This window comes from Myotis lucifugus, unplaced genomic scaffold (genome assembly GCF_000147115.1).
Source record: "Myotis lucifugus unplaced genomic scaffold, Myoluc2.0 scaffold_0, whole genome shotgun sequence".
NCBI lineage: Eukaryota > Metazoa > Chordata > Mammalia > Chiroptera > Vespertilionidae > Myotis > Myotis lucifugus.
This window is the reverse complement of record NW_005871048.1, coordinates 39,239,553-39,255,358: the sequence shown is the minus strand read 5'-3', so window position 1 is coordinate 39,255,358 and position 15,806 is coordinate 39,239,553. Positions and strand designations below refer to the sequence as shown.

At 47.6% G+C, this 15,806-nt stretch overlaps 1 protein-coding gene across 2 annotated transcripts; it reads right to left on the bottom strand.

The window, feature by feature from the left end:
- Positions 1-2,725: 2,725 nt before the first annotated feature.
- On the bottom strand, positions 2,726-15,222 carry ENC1 (ectodermal-neural cortex 1). Of its 2 annotated transcripts, none has more exons than XM_006081328.3 (3): positions 14,795-15,222; positions 9,310-11,124; positions 2,726-5,342 (listed from the first exon to the last, which is right to left on the bottom strand). In XM_006081328.3, the coding sequence occupies exon 2, from the start codon at positions 11,109-11,111 to the stop codon at positions 9,342-9,344; it is 1,770 nt and encodes a 589-aa protein (XP_006081390.1). In that variant the 5' UTR covers positions 11,112-11,124; positions 14,795-15,222; the 3' UTR covers positions 2,726-5,342; positions 9,310-9,341. The 2 variants fall into 2 exon arrangements, with proteins under 2 accessions (XP_006081390.1, XP_023606532.1); XM_023750764.1 differs by lacking the exon at positions 2,726-5,342 and adding an exon at positions 6,503-7,823.
- Positions 15,223-15,806: the final 584 nt, after the last annotated feature.

The window sequence follows — 15,806 nt, the reverse complement described above, 5'->3', positions numbered from 1 at the left end:
GGGGCCCCTATGATGGCCAGGGGTGCATATTTAGTTATTAATCAAGTCCTGGCTGTTTTGTGCTCATTGTTTTGGGGGTTATTGTTTGGCTTGCTGGACCAGTTATTAGAGACAGTGGTCTGACTTCCTGCAAGTCTGACTGGTAGATCGCAGGCTGACTTCCTGGGCTGGTTTCTGCATGTTGTGGGTCAGATCTCTATTTTTATTAGGGTCTGTCCAGTGTGCATTTGCGTATTCAATCTCTTAGCCCATAGTCGTTCTACATACAAAAAAAAGTACACGAAGCATCAGTGTGCAGTTCAGTGAATGACTGAGGGTAACAACTACTCGGGGGGCTGCATTCATTTTTAAATTCTGCACATTCTTTTCTTCAGAAACCTGTGGTCAAAGAGCATTTTGGGTTGCTGAATGGACTCTTTCCATGTGCTTCTTTAATCCTGGTGTCCGGGGTGGGGCTCACCAGCTGCAGGCCTCCTCGGACCTTCTCAATGAAGTCCAGTCTTCCCAGACACAGCGGACGGCAGCCCAGGTTCCCACAGTCAGCCCCTGCCCCGTGAATCACCTTCCTCCACATTCCTGGACCGAGAGGGGCAAGTCAGAGGGCATGCCTGGAAATCCAGTTCCACCACTCCCTTTGGGCAACAATAATCTCTCAAAATCTGTTCCTTCATCTACAAAATGGGGCTAATACTCATGCCAGCTCTCCTAGGGTTGCCGTGAGGATGAAGTAAGGCAATGGGCATACAAACTTTTAACACAATCCCTCTCACAGAATAAACACTCAGATTTAGATATATTGGGGGTATTTCTCCCCATGTTTAAAAATGACAGCTGAAAATTATTGAAAACCCATGATGTGCCAGGCACTGAGTTTGGTGCTTCCTCTTAAATTTATGATATTATTAAATCTTTCTATTAGATAGAGAATATTAATCATCCTTATTTTACAGAAGCTGAGGCTCAGAGATGCTAAGAAACTTCTCTATCCCCACCTCCATTGGTTGTGAGGATTAAATGAGATGGTAAAGCATGTCCTTAGTATAGTCCAGAGCACTCCGCAATCACTCTGTCGACAGGGCTGTTATTGAAAATGGCCCTTTGATTATCCACCATCACAGACCCTATGCAGCAGTTGCCCATCCAACATCTGTTCTCCCTTTCATCTTTACAAAATCAGTTTCGTGTGAGGTGGCAAGGGGCCCCATTTTCCTCAGTCTCCCTTATTTCTTTGGAAGTTCATGTGGCCTAGTTCTGGCCAATGAGAGATAATGGGAAGTCTCCTAAGTGGGCCTTTTGGGAAAACTATTATTGTCCCCCCAAAATGGGCCTCATCTGGCACATGCCTTTTCCCTTTTGTCTGTCTCCATCCTCGCTGCCTGGAAAGCACAAGGACACCACCAAGTAGAGCTGCCGTCCTGCAGGCATGAAGACCAAAGGCCCATGTCCAGGAGGGCAAAGTAGAAAGAAGATCCCAGGCCCCCGATGGCCCACTCGGGGTCCTGCCCCAGCCCTGGATCACCAGCCTCCAAACGGTTTCCCCACTGTGCTTAAGCCACCACGGCCAGCTGTCTACTACGTGCAGCTGAAGGCAATCCAAACTAATACAGGCACTGTTTGGGTGATCTGTCTGAATTAAATAAAATTTCCAAATGAATGGAAATTAAGAATTTGAAGTATCTTCTTTCCTTCAATCTGTCTACATGTTTCAATGGAGATGACAAAGAACTCCAGAGAATGAAAGATTGGTTCCCAATGGTCTCTACATGAATCGCTCTCAGTCCTTCTGAGAAATAACATCAAAGCTTTTCCTGGACATCTGAGGGTCCGATTCCCAATTGCACTCTCCCTTCTTCCCCGTCACACGGTGTCATACATGGTGTCACCAACAGGGTTCCCATGGGTCCTCAGCATTATGCGCTTGTGGTCTGAGGACACGTGTTCCCAAGGCTTGGCTCCAGGCCAGCCTCACCCAACACGGAACTCAGCAATGCTTCCGTAAAACCTGAGGCATCTATCTGTCTGGCATCTTGGTCAAAGTTCAAAGGCCTTGCTTGCACTCAGCCTACTTGTGAGCTCTCCCCAGGTTCTAATTAGGTAGTTTCTTTTCTACGCAAAAAAGATTATGCCCAACATTACTCTGCACGTTAGAACAGCCAGGGATCTGACCCAAGTGATAAAGGAGCATCTCACTGTGACACAGTGATCACAAGGTGGGGGCGGAGGCTTCATCAGCTTTGGGCTGAGCCAGCTGGGATGGCGGCTTTCAACTTGGAGGAAGCTAAGTGTACCAACGGGGTTAAACTGGTGGTTCTGTGCTGTTATGGGGAAATAATATGTCCACATTTCCACTTACTTTAAATGATTTCTAAGGCAAGGTCAGATGAAGAGGATTGAACTCCAGTCAAAATATAATCCACGAGGAAGACAAAAACTAAATTCCTTCTAACATAAAGTAAGCTGCCTTGATACTGCATGGTACATGACTTTTTATATTCTAAGCTATGAATAACCCATATTTTGCCCTGCTTAAAGAAATATCCTAAATGGCGAAAGTGTTTCATTATTTAACGTGTAAAATTGCTTTACTAAAAGTATGTGACTTGATGGTGAAATAAAGGACACTCAAAAATATTTGAAATAATCCTTCTTTCGATTAAGCTAGAAAAGGTGCACATTTTCAATGGCTACAATTATATCATATTCAAATAACGATACACACACACAATGAAGAGAAAATCTCTAATAATTTATTTGACCTTCAGTTTCACATTGTGAAAAAAAAATAACAGTTTTACAAAACCTCAAAAATGTAGTAGCAAGAAACAAGTACATATGAACATGAACACTTCACTTCTTCAACTTACACAGAGTTTTGTACGTGAACCACATACTCAATAGCCGCAAGAGGGATATTATTCAGCTCTAATCACTCTTATTCAGACAGGTGTCAGGCCCAGAGAAAAGGGGGCTACACAATTATACCAGAAGTGGAAGGCTGCCCTTTGTTATCCGTTTCCACAGCAACCCGTCCACAGAATGAGAAGAACCTTCTCTGTCTTATGCCAAGGTTTTTGTGTGCACTGTGCTGTGAATTGTATTTGCTTCAAAGTGTGGGACGTTTCACAGGGCGAGAATGGTCAAGTAGTGAGCCCAATGCGTACATCAATCCAAAGAGCAGGAGTCCAGAAAGTTCCCTGCGGGCTGGGGGCCCACCCCGACCACGGCTCCCTCTGGCTCACACACAGTAATTAATAGAGGATTCAAGGACAGACCACAACTCTGAAACAGCTGTAGAAAATTCATCCTGCTTTCAGAAGCCATGCAGCGACACACATCTCAGCCTATTTGCATCATAAACTACAGAGCTGTAACTGCTACAATACAGTATAACGCCACCGGACTATGCATGCTGCCATTGTACAATCAGACATTTGCATTGCTTACAACACATCTAGGAGCGAAAGACCGCCTGCCGGAAAGTACTGTGGTGCTTTTATTCCAACGGCTCATCTATTTTGGTCCAACTATAGCCCACGTACTCATGGCATGGACGGACATGTACAATCAGTCTAAAGTTTTCAGGTGCAGAGAAATGTTAAGGATTTATCTGTCATTAGACAATGCAAACACACTCACAATGTAAAGGGTTGTTATCAGTCTTAAACCTTATTTTCTAAAGTACAGTAATGTGAGAAACATCAGTGAAAGCAGTGCCAGAGTTACCAACTCCGGTCTTCCCCAGACACCTCTGAGGAAGTGCCTCTTTGAGTCTAATACTAACACCTATCACAGCACATGTTTAGTTCAGTAAACAAACCCACAAACTAGCAAAGAATGTATTCACAACAACTTCCCAACTATCCCGGAAAACCTCAACAGCGGCCACTGCTCACAATTGTGTGGTGTTTCGTGACTAATGTGTCACTTTTGTGCACCAAACAGTTCTTTCAGAGACTTACCTGCAGGTGAGCACTAGGGCATACATTGTACCAATGTTCACATTTGTCTTGGAGAACCTGTCACACTTGCTGAATTGCACAGCAAGAATAACAACGCATCCAGGTCCAGCAAATCGGGTGTCTGAATTAATTTATGTCGGTGATAATGCAGTGTTTCCCCCGTTAACTGTGGTTATGGCAAGGCCTTCTCGCAGGGTAATAAATAAATAAATATATAAACTTTGGACTATGTCTTTACCTGTGCCCTATATACAGACCTATTCCATAGAATTTTCCAGGATTTCAGGATATTACACAAAGGAAAAAAAAAAAAACACAAAAAACCTGCGAAGCGATTTGGTCCTTTCCCAATTTCAGTAGCCGAGACTGAAGGAGGTGACGCAGGTGGGAAGAGAGGGGGCGGAAAGAAGCCCTCCCTCGCCCAGGAGCCATCAGCGTGCCCAGAGCACGTGAGGCCCCATGAAAAGTTGGCGAGTCTAAGAAATGTGACCTCCATGCCTTCCCTACCTCTGGGGTGTAATTTAAATTTCTGTTTTGTAATCCTTCCCTGTCTTGACATTTACAAAACCCCTCCCCTTCCCATCCCACCCTCCAGTTATATTGCAAACTGTAACTCCAAAGTTTTCCTTTTTTGTGCAGCAGAGCACATCACAACAGCCACGAAAATTGTGCAAAACATACAACCATCACACACGTCCATACACGTGAACACAACTGTAAGCATTGTTTCAGCATGCAGGCATCAAACAATAAATAGCTAAATCTAGAACACACTTCTTACCAGCCCAGGGAAGGTTTAAAGTCACTTATAAATAGAAAAGATCATCTACCAACAGCTACCAACAACGCCCCCATTGTTCGGAACCTTCCCGGGGAGCACAGCCCCTCGGAGACTGGCGGAGCCCAGGGCTCCTCTCTGCAGCCAGCGCCAGCTTCCCTCCCGGCCCTACAGTCGGGCTTTCAATCTCCAACAGCAGCTGGCGAGGAGGCTTCAAGCTTGCTCCTCAGAGAGAGGTGACAACCATTTCAAATTTTACACATAAATGGTGGAGCCCATGGAAATCAAATGCTGAATATGGTACAGCAAGGGAAAGGGCCCGGCTTTTCTCTCCCTTTGAGGGGCTGATTAATGCTGACATTAATCCACAATTACAAGACAAGGACTAGATCACAGGTTCATTCATTCATATTTAAACCATGTGCTACTTGCACGGAAAATCCCACCCCTCCCCCACCCCTTCCTTCATGTCCAGTTAGAGCATTTACAAGGTGCAGCCAATCGTACAATCCAGGTCTTGTAGCAACTTCTTTTCCTTTTTTTTTTTTCCTTTTTCTTTCTCTTCATTAAATTTGGCCTCTCCAAAACAGAAATCATTTCTTGAGCTAAAACAGAGGGAAAAGATTTTTGTTAGTAACCTCAAAATCTAAAAAAAAAAAAAATTAATTAAATTAAAACCCAGGACAGAGCTGGCCAATATTGCTTCTAAAGGTCTTAATTACATGTTCAGTAGGAACTGTGCAAAGATATGTGAGCTGCTTGTCATAAACGCACACACACATGCACGCATGCAGATGGCTGGCCTGATGGACACAATGGTGTCCAAAGAAGGCCCCCACTTCTGTCCTAAACATGTATGTTCAAATTCAAACCTATACGTCCAGGTGCTGCTATCAGTTGCCATCTTCTGCTTCCAACACCTGCAATTCCTCTCCGTGGCAAAGCAGAGCCACTGTGCAGCAATCTCCAGAGGGTCAAGATTCCTGTGCAAAACTTCCTTTGCCCATTTACCGTAAAGGATTCCAAATTCAATTTATTCACCATATAGACGGCAGACGTATTAATCCTCTCATTTAAATGCATCTCTGCTATTCATTATGGCAGAAATCAGTCTCGCTTCTTTTCTTATGACAACATCCCTGGCTTCAATAGCCCAAGGCTGGCGTTTATTCTCAAAATGCATCAGTCCACACTTGGGAGGCACCAGCTCTGGTATGCAGTGTTATTACCTATGGAATCTACCAACGTCAAGTGTGAATACAATCAAGGTGCCACAACCAGGAAGCCTGCACTTTCATGGGAGCTGGCGTTTCCTTGCACCACCCACCCTCCCCATTCGTTCATGTCTAATTTGATACAGGGGAATTTTACAGATGGTGCGTCTTTCACACGCTCACCCTCATGAAGCCCATTTCCAGCATCCCGACTGCTATCACTCTATTGACAAAGGGAACTCAGGAGGGGCCACTCATTACTTGCATTGAATTCTTCTTGCATCTGTGTGTTTAGGGCTCTGATTCATCTCTTTAGCTGTTTCTTTAGGCAGTTTCGTAACAGTGATTCAAGCTTTCAAGGCATTCTTTAGACTACGGTGTCATGCCCCTACCCCCACCTCCTTATAATCTATATATCAACATTAGGCCAAAAGAATGTGTCTTGAAATAATATAAAATTTCAAGATGTTGCCTACTTGGGGGGGGCGCGGGGGGGGGGGGAGAGAAACTACCAAAAGAAAAGGAAAACTCTAAAAAGGGAAGAAACAAAACAAAGCAAAATCTAAATGCTCTCAGGTTGGGGCCACACAGCACCATGAAAATGCAGACTAATCAAAAGTAATTTCCTCTTTGTCCATCCCACCCGCTGTCAGAGCAGCAGGAGTCAGTTAAAATCTCCTTGATGGATGAGCTTTTAGACCAGGGCAAACTTTCTGTTAACACTGTATTAATTCCTTTAACACCCCCATTTGGAGAGCAAAGAAATGCCCGGAAGTTTTTGCGGCTTAGGACTGATACCTACACAGCACCTCTTTTCACTCCATGTACCTTAAGTGTTTTAAGGCTGTCTGCGTGTAGTAACCTTTAGCAATTTAAACCAACACCCTCCCTGTGGGAAACTGCAAGAGTGGCTTTGATCAGGCCAAAAGGCGACCCTGGCCCTGTCACATTTCGTTGTTATATGCTGGACTCCCTGGCTGGTAGCACCAAGGGTGAAGAAGATGTTATTTCACATAGAACCTAACACTCTATTTGCTCCGTTTCTTTGGGACCAGAAGTGTGTGATAGGGATAGGATGAATTCAAGTGTTTGCACACTCTGGGTTGAGAAAAACGAGGCACCAAAAATGAAGTCTAAAGAGAACAAGAATATAATAGTCAAAGACACCTCATTTTCCCACCACACACCAAGCTAATTCCATTGCCAGCTGAGGTCTAAATGGAAGGGAGGAAAGAAACCTAAGACTATTGACTTGGACACTGAATAGATGCCAGGCACTGGGCTAGGTATTTTCGGGTCCCCCACCCCGTTTAGCAATCTACCCAAGCCTGAACTGGGAACAGATCTTAGGGGAAGTATAATGCAAACCACTCATTTGACAAAGGAGCCAAATCCAGTAAGGTCCAGAGTCCAGCGTAGAACCAGAACCAGAATGCACCTGTGATCTCTTTCTGCCTCAGCTTCCTTACCTTGCTCCAAGGATGCCAACCATTCCACCAGTTACCATTTTGAAGTACCGCCACCGCTGGCAATTTTTATGGCTCCCCTGTGCAAACAGAATCGGTTCTGGACTAACACCCAACTTAGTGTGCTGTTAATTGATGCTTTACCCTCAGAGGTTCTTTAAACCAGCTTTAGAGGTGAGTCATGCATTCGTATCACAAATGAAATAACCACTTTCAGAGCATTTGTTTATTCAGGATTACTGAGATGCCAGCACGGCTGCAAAAACCAGTTTGGTGTGGGACGCTGTTAGCCAAGTCGCTCCCCAGAGAGGCTCCTGACTGTTCCTGCGCCTCTGAAGGAGTTTCATTCCGAGGAAACATTACATTGCTAAGAACTCTACTAACTGGAATAGGCTGGAGGAGATAACTGCAGAAATGAAACAAATAGAAAGATTAAGTGTGAAAGTGAGGCCAGTTTTCACGGTGTTTTTAAATGAGCGATGAGAGATGAGGAAAGAAAAGACAAATGAGTCCAAACCCCACTTTGCTTAGCTTGCCACGACCCCTAGCTTCTTTTTTTTCCTTTTGAAAGTTCCCTTCAAAGGTGTGAAACCTGCTAGAGAAAACAGAGCCAAAAGTTTCCAAGTAAGGAGTTAGTTTTCTATTGTAGTCCCGCCGAAGCAGAGTTTTAATTTTATTCTATTATTAGTAATTGTAATGAATGAGCCCATAAATCACCAAAACAAATCAACACACTGTGTGCTCTGTGCTGCCCGTAGACCTGCTGAAGTCATTCCTGGTGCTGATCCTAAGACTGCCTAATAGCAGCAATATGGCCATTAGCTGGCGAACACTGAACTGTGTAGGCCTATTAATTATTTGAGCCAAGAGTATTATATACTCTTAAGTACACAAGACAACCATTATGTACTCAGATATATGACACAGAAACACAACTTTTGTTGGCGCTGACAATAGGGTCAGCCTGTCTGATTAACTCTGAAAGGCTGCTGCAAGAGCAGTTTAGATGGCTCAGAGTGTCCACACATCAGACCAGCGCATACAATGCAGGTGCAGCCTTTTAGAAAGGGCAGACCTAAATTTCCCCCCAGAGTTAACAAATTTGAGAAAAAATTAAATAACCTAATACTTTTGGAACTAAGAATAAATTTAAGCATTCCATTTTTCTTAAACCATATTTCATTCCAGAAAGGGTTTGAGGAAGTAAAATTTATATCAACAAATATCTCCTGGGGTGACACCGATATGGAGTCAAGTTTATGAAGTGGCACTTCGGCATGATGCTCGAGTGCATACGCTCTGGAGTCAGGCTGCCTGGGTGCATTTCTGGACCAAGTCTTGCGCCTACTAAACTCTATGACCTTAGACTCTATGACTTAACCTCTGTGCATGAGGTGTTTTCATCTGTGAAGGGCTCTAGTAATATCTCACAAGGCTGCTTTGAGGATTAAATGAAATGATCCATGTGAACACAGCCCAGCTCCAGACACACAGCAAGGGCTCCCTAGATACTAGCTGGCATTATAAGCATAGGTCAGGGTTTCTCAACCTGGTGTACACTGGAATCACTGGAAACTTTCTAAAATGCTGATCCCTGGGCTCCACTCAGATCACATGAAACCAAGTCTCTAGGCTGGGCAGCTTTTGCAAAGCTCTTTGGGAGATGCTGAGGCGCAGTAAAGGCTGAGAACCACTGGCTTACGTATGTTAGAGTAGGGAGCGGGGTGCAGCTGTAGCCAATACAAGTGTTTAAGTTGTGGGATACAAGTTCTTCTATTTTTATAGTTTTTGGAGTACTTCTATAGGATAGGCTATATGGACCATGCTTCACTCCACATGCAAACTTGCCAGCTAGCTTAATTATACGCATACTTACAACTTAACTGACTTACCTCGTGCTCACTTTCTGTAAGATGTACTGCGCTTAAGAAGGCAGATGCTTCCAGGTGCTGACAAATGCGGTCGGTATCAGGGAGTATGGGACTGTGGTTATGCTGTTCCACACATCCAACGTTGGATCGTAGCAGTCCAAAGTTTTGCATCGCTGAATGCCAAAGTATCCTCCCACCACGTAGAGTTTGTTTCCGGAGGCCACAGCGTGACAGCTCATGCGCTTTGCTGTCACGTCTCCCACCTTGGTCCACTGGTAAGTCTCACTGTTGAATTTATAAGCAGAGCAGGCGGAGAACTCTGTATCTCCCCCCATAATAAAAATCTGGTTACCCAGCACAGCTGCTGCCGTGTAACGCCAGGGCTGGGGACAGGTGGCCGGCACCGTCCACCTGTTTTCACATTGATCATAACACTGGACCTTGGGGAGCTTGTCATGACTGACGCTGGTACCTCCGAAAGCAAACAGCTTCAGCTTAGCGCTCACTACTGCTGCATTGCTGACGCCTTCTCGGAGTGGGGCCACCATGGTCCATTTGTTGGTCGTGGGGTCATAATGTTCCACTTGCTTCAGAGAGACTGAGGGGGAGGCTGGGAGGCAGCCGGTTGCGGCTGTGTGCCCCCCGACCACATATAAGCAGTGCTTCAGTTCAGCAGAGCCATGGCCAAACCTGGCTACCAGCATGGGGGCGGCTTTGGACCACTCCTCATGCAGGGTGTCATAAACCCAGACATCTTTCGAGACCCCGTTTTCAGACCCCCGACCCCCAGTAATGTACACTTTGCAGCCAATGGCGCACGCACTGAACTCTTTTCTTGGGCTGGGGATGTCGGCCTTAGGAATGATCTCTTTGGCCTTCTGGTCTACTAGGTACAGCTTGTCACACATGAAAGTCTGCCCTCCCAAGAGGAAGAGGGCATGGCCAGTCTTCCGAGGCCGGGCACAGAGGCTGGTCACCACGCCATCGTTCTGCAGGATCTTCAGCTTGCACCTGATGGCCTCCTCCACAATCTCCTTGCTCTTCCTCTGCTTGGTGATGAGTTCCTCCATGGCCACGTTCTCCATGAGATAGATGGCTGGCAGGAGAGCCAGCCTCACCGTCTGCAGCAGCTCCGGGAGGTAGCAGTAGCGCTTCTTCAGGTCGTAGCTGATCCAGTTAATTGCAGACTCGTACACGAGCCTTTCATCTTCCGTCTCCAGCTCTTCGCTGGACAAGAGCTGCACTACCATGTCCTGGGGCAGCTGGAGGAAGTCTTCATTCTTCCGGATGGTTTGGAAATTGCTGAGACACATTCTCCAGGAGAGTTCGTAGAGCTTGGTGCACTGGTGCGCATCGGACAGCAGCAGCATGCCCAGGCAGTTGGTGGGATGCAGGTTCTTTTCCAGGAACTCGGCACAGGCATCCCGGATGTCTTGAAACTCCAGCATGTCGCCAGCTTCCAGGAGCGATTCTGCGTTTTCTTCATTGATGATGACCCGGGAGGAGTACGCATAGTCGAGAAGCAGCTCCAAGACTTCTGGGTGGATGGAGTTGTCGAAGTTGACTTCACTGTCCTGGCTCTCCTTCAGGCCGCCACTGAACATGGCTTCAAAGTAGCGGCTGCAGGCAGCCAGCACGGCCCGGTGACAGGGGAAGGTCCTATTTCCCGCATGGAGAAGGACATCGGTGAAGAGGCGCTGCTGCCGAAGAAGGTTCAGGTGAGTGAGGACGCTGTCGGCGTAGGAAGACTTGTGGAACAGGTAGATGTTAATGGAGCCGCTGCTGGCCCTAGACTTGCGGTTCTCGTGCACACTGACTGACATTTTGTTTCCACTCCTGGAAAACAAAACAAAACCACTGAGGGGTGCTCCCCACGTGTAAAACAGCAGAACAAAGTAGCGATCCTTTTGGACAAAGAAAACAGAACTGTTTTGCTGTTAGCTCTGCTGCCTCCTGTTCTGAATCATGGATGGCCATTCCTGTACCAAGTCAGAGACAACTACCTGTAAGGAGAGGCATTCACGGCCATACTGTTGAGCTATTTGAACTATACACTGTTTAAAAAAAAAAAATCACTGCTTGAAAGCAGGTTCATCTTGGAAAACCTGACTGCCAACTTTCAGGATATTGAAGTCCTTGAGAATTGTATGTCAGCATAAGCCAGGAGGAGCGCGGTCTCATTCTCCCAGCTCCCTGTCCCTGTCCAGCTGATTCACTGCGGGCCACTTCAAATGCCAGGCCTCCAGCTCTCGTAACGCCAGGAGAGGCACCAGCTATAATGCCCTATGCAACATAAAGCCATGTGTAAAACAAATACCTGCTAATTAATTCCATTAAGAATTCCTTTGGTAAGATCCGGTCTCCCTGCAATATACAATAAGTAGGAAATGTAGTAACATTAAAGTCACAGGCTCAGGCAACTTCCCCAATGATAGGATCCCTATTTAAAGTTACCGATCATTTCCAACCAGACAGCTCTACCACGACAGAATCCTAAAGGTGGCCTAGTAGACACATTACCATATATTGATCAGCAGGCTTTAGTGAAAACACAGAATACATTCCGACCACAATCACCACCCATCTTTCTTGCTCTGGACAGCTTCCAAAATGAGGGTTTAGGCACATAAAATGAAGGATATTTTTTAGCATACTCATGAGTGCTGTTTTTCTGTTCCTCCTGCTTTATATCAATTCTTGGAAAACCAGTTGCAAGAACAAAGGAGCTATCTGTCCCTCTCCTTTTTTTTTTTTTTTTTTTTTGATTTGGTAGTGCATCACCAGGACCATTCTTATGTATCTGCTAATGCGGCATCTGCAAATAGGGATTTCGAGATGCAAACACTGCCTTATCTAAATCAGAAATACACACACACACACACACACACGTGTGCATGTATGGACTATGCATGCACATTTATTTTGCCAACCATTGTTAATTTTGGGCCACCCTAGAATTTATTTGCTGACTAAAGTGCTCTTTTCCTCAGTATCTAAATTGAAATTATAGCAGAATCTAATGCTATCTTTGGCTTACCGCAGTAAGTAAATTGTAGGCTAAAGATATAGGAAATCCCTATCACCAATCTTCAAAAATTGAATCACATGCTTAAAACACACACACACACACACACACACACACACACACACTACCTCTCTTTTACTTCAAAGGAATAAAGGCTTTAAGCACCTGCCTGTCAAAGGATTCCTAAGGAAGCTGTTTATTCCAGGAGAGTAAACTGGGTGGTTACAGTATCTATTCCAAGCTCAGAACAGCCAGTCCTTATAGCACAGCTGAAACCCACGGCCTGCTTATTTCCTTCAACCATGCAGATATTTATGTTTAATTTATATCCCAGGAATTATGAATAAATGCAAATGAGTAACTTACCCAGATACTAAGCTGCCACTTCCCTGACCAGCTGTGTCACAGAAAACAAAAGCAGGTGCCTAACTTGCCCTTAACACACAGGCCACATACCACGAGGTGATGCAACTTGTTTTCCTTTATTTGCAGCATGTAACTTTTCATTATGATAAACATGGCTCGGTGGGAGAAAAGAAGCAACCAAGTCCCGGGCTCTGGTGTTACAAAGACTTTACAAACACCCATTAGTCTCCTATTAGTCTCCTAGATATAACAAATGGTAAGGAGCCAAGTTTCACCCCCACCTCAAGCCAAGCCTCTACAAGTCTAGTCCTTTTTCTCACCAGTGTTCAATGCTGCAGAGAACAACCGGTATGATCCTATGTGAATGCACCAGGTTTCCAAAGAGTTAAAACATCTATTAGTATCACTGAAGCTCTACCACTGTAGCTTGTCATTTGAATTAGCACATTCCATCTGAAGCACGTTGAGGAAGATTTTAAGATCAAAAGATGCTATAAAAACTTACAAAAATTCCAAATGAGTAGCTATAGCTTTGGTTTTTTTAAGCAAATGCTTCCAAAGCAACCTCAAAAGCTGTCTCCATTCAGGCTAAGAGCAAATGCAGCTCTGGCTGAAGAATGAGGGACCTATACACAAGGTGCATAAACACCAGAAGCACATGGGGCAGGAATCCCAGGAGCCCAGAACACGTTTCCCTGAGCATTAAATACCTGATCATGTCGAACACGACTCACAACCAGGCCCACACGTAAGAAAACTGAAGACCTTAGGATCTGCATCTTTATGCATCCCGTGTTGATGCACCTGCATTGTCCAGGTTGGCCCATAAAGCCAGAGGAAGAACCTAGCCCGCCATCGAGGATAACATCCAGATGGAGAAGCATGTCACAATCACAACCTAATATCCTTGCAGCAATATTTGATTAAAATAAAAGGTATACCTGAAGACCCACGGGGAAAGTTGCTTTCTGGTTTAAAATTAGCAAACACCCAAATATCATCAGGAATCATTTATACAGTCACTAAGCACACCTTCAACATAAAATGAATCATCCTTCTGGCATTTTCTAAGCCCCCAGAGAAATATTTGCATGCCAAGTAAGTGTCCAAAAAATGCACACATATACTTAACCTGCACCTACAAAGACGATGAGAAAAGGGCTGCCATTACCCCGAACATCAAAAGGGCTTCTAGGTACAGGAACTTCAGTTCACTTAAAGCTCTGACCCGTGCTGTCTGCCTCCAATTCTGTGTCCGTCCTCCGTCCCCCCCCCGCCCCCCCCCCCACCCCCGCCGTCACATCTCTTTTGGTTTTGAACCTGATCTCAATGCAATCAAATGAGAAACTAAACAGATTTGGGGGGGCATTTACGTTATTGGAAACAACATTATGAAAAGATCTTGTTAACAAGAAAAGCATTTCACCATGCAGTCCCCTAAAACACTCGCAATGCTCTTTCACAGGCTGGCCGGGTTTCAGAGCGACACCAGACTACAAGCGGAACAAGTTCAATGGTTCAGCTCCACCCCGCCCACCAATTCCTGTCCTTTGGAACTAATAACGCTACACTAATGGCCAAATGCTGTACTTGCATGAGAAGAAATTAATTTTTCAGAAAAAAAAATCCAGTTTTCATTCATTTCCTAGACATTTCGCAAAAGTGGACGTGTCCTCACTTCATGTCTGCGCGTGGCCCCAACGTTCCCTCTGCCGGGTAGGGCGCAACGTGGGCCAACAATCCCGCGCGCTCGGCCCTGGAGACTGTGAAGTACGAGGCAGCGGGAAATCCACCCCCAGGGAAGCGCCGCTTTCCGAAGGCGGGGGGCGGGGGGAGTTATCATTCCCAGGCCGCGCTCCTCAATCCCCCACCGGCTCTCCGGGGCGCTGTGCCGCCAAGGGCAGGCCCTTCCGGCGGTGCCCGGCTGCTGCTAGTTGTGGGAGGGCATCGGACAACACGGAGGTCTCCCCCCAACAAGAGCGCCCCATCTCCGCCTGAGTCGGAGCTCCGGACTCGGGGACTACGCACACCCCTCGCGAACACACCCCCGCGGGCCAAGCGTGTCCTGAAACCCGCGGAGCCCGCAACAGGTCCGGGGCAGTGGGGGAAACTTACAGCAGCGGCGACCGGCCTCAGCGAACAACTAGCTGGGTTCTGGCCTCGGCCACCGGACGGGGAGGCGACGAAGCGGACGTCTCAGCCCCGGGGAGCGGGAGCGACTGCCCGGGCGAAAGGTCTGCGTACCGGGCGCCGGCCGTGGAGGGGAACGCGCCCGGGGCGCTGGCTCGGGCCGGCGACCGCTGGCGGTTCGCCTCGGCCTCGCGATCCCCACGCCGCGGGCTCTGTGTCCGCGACCCGCGGAGCGTCTCCCGAGCGAGTCCCGGGAGGGGAGAGCAAGCCCGCGGCTGCAGGCGCCGCGGAAGGAGGCGGGCCGTGCGCTGGGGGAGGGAGCTAGGGAGAGCCGAGCGCGCCGGCAGCCGCCTGGCGTCTGGACTGGTCTCCGCACCGCACAGCCGCGCCGCCTCCCCGGCTGCCCGAGCAGTGTGCGCCGGCCGCGGTGCGCCGGCTATAAGTGGGGCGGCGCGGAGGGGCGGGGAGGGGCGAGGGTGGGTGTGCTGTGAGTGACACCAGGAGAGGGAGGGAGGAAGCGCTGGGAGGCAGCCTTCGGAGGTGGAAGAGGAGGAGGAGGAGGAGGAGGTGGAGGAGAGAGCTGGAGAAGAGCGTGTCGGGGGAGTTAATCGAGAAAGGAAGCGGGGGTGGGGCACTGCGGAGAGTGGAGACAAAGCGGACGCCGTATCTCAGCCATTAGCGAGCAGCTGCAGCCCTCGGGGGCCGCGAGTGAAAAGTTTTCCCGGGTCGGAGTGTCTGAGCCACCTCGGCCCAGCCCGTTGAATGGAGAGACCCTCGGCAGGGGAGTGCCGCCCCGGGCTGTGCGGTCCGCGCTGCTGGAGCCCCCGAGATGCTCTAGGAAGGGTGACGAGGAGCGAGGGGGGCCCGCGGCACGCGCCCTGGGCGCGCACAGCCCGCGCGCCGGAGGGGACACCCGGAGGGAGGGCAGTGGCGTGAGAAGGGGCACAAGTTTGGACACTCCGGAGATCCTGTAGGTGGGCAAAGCCGGCGGTAGAGT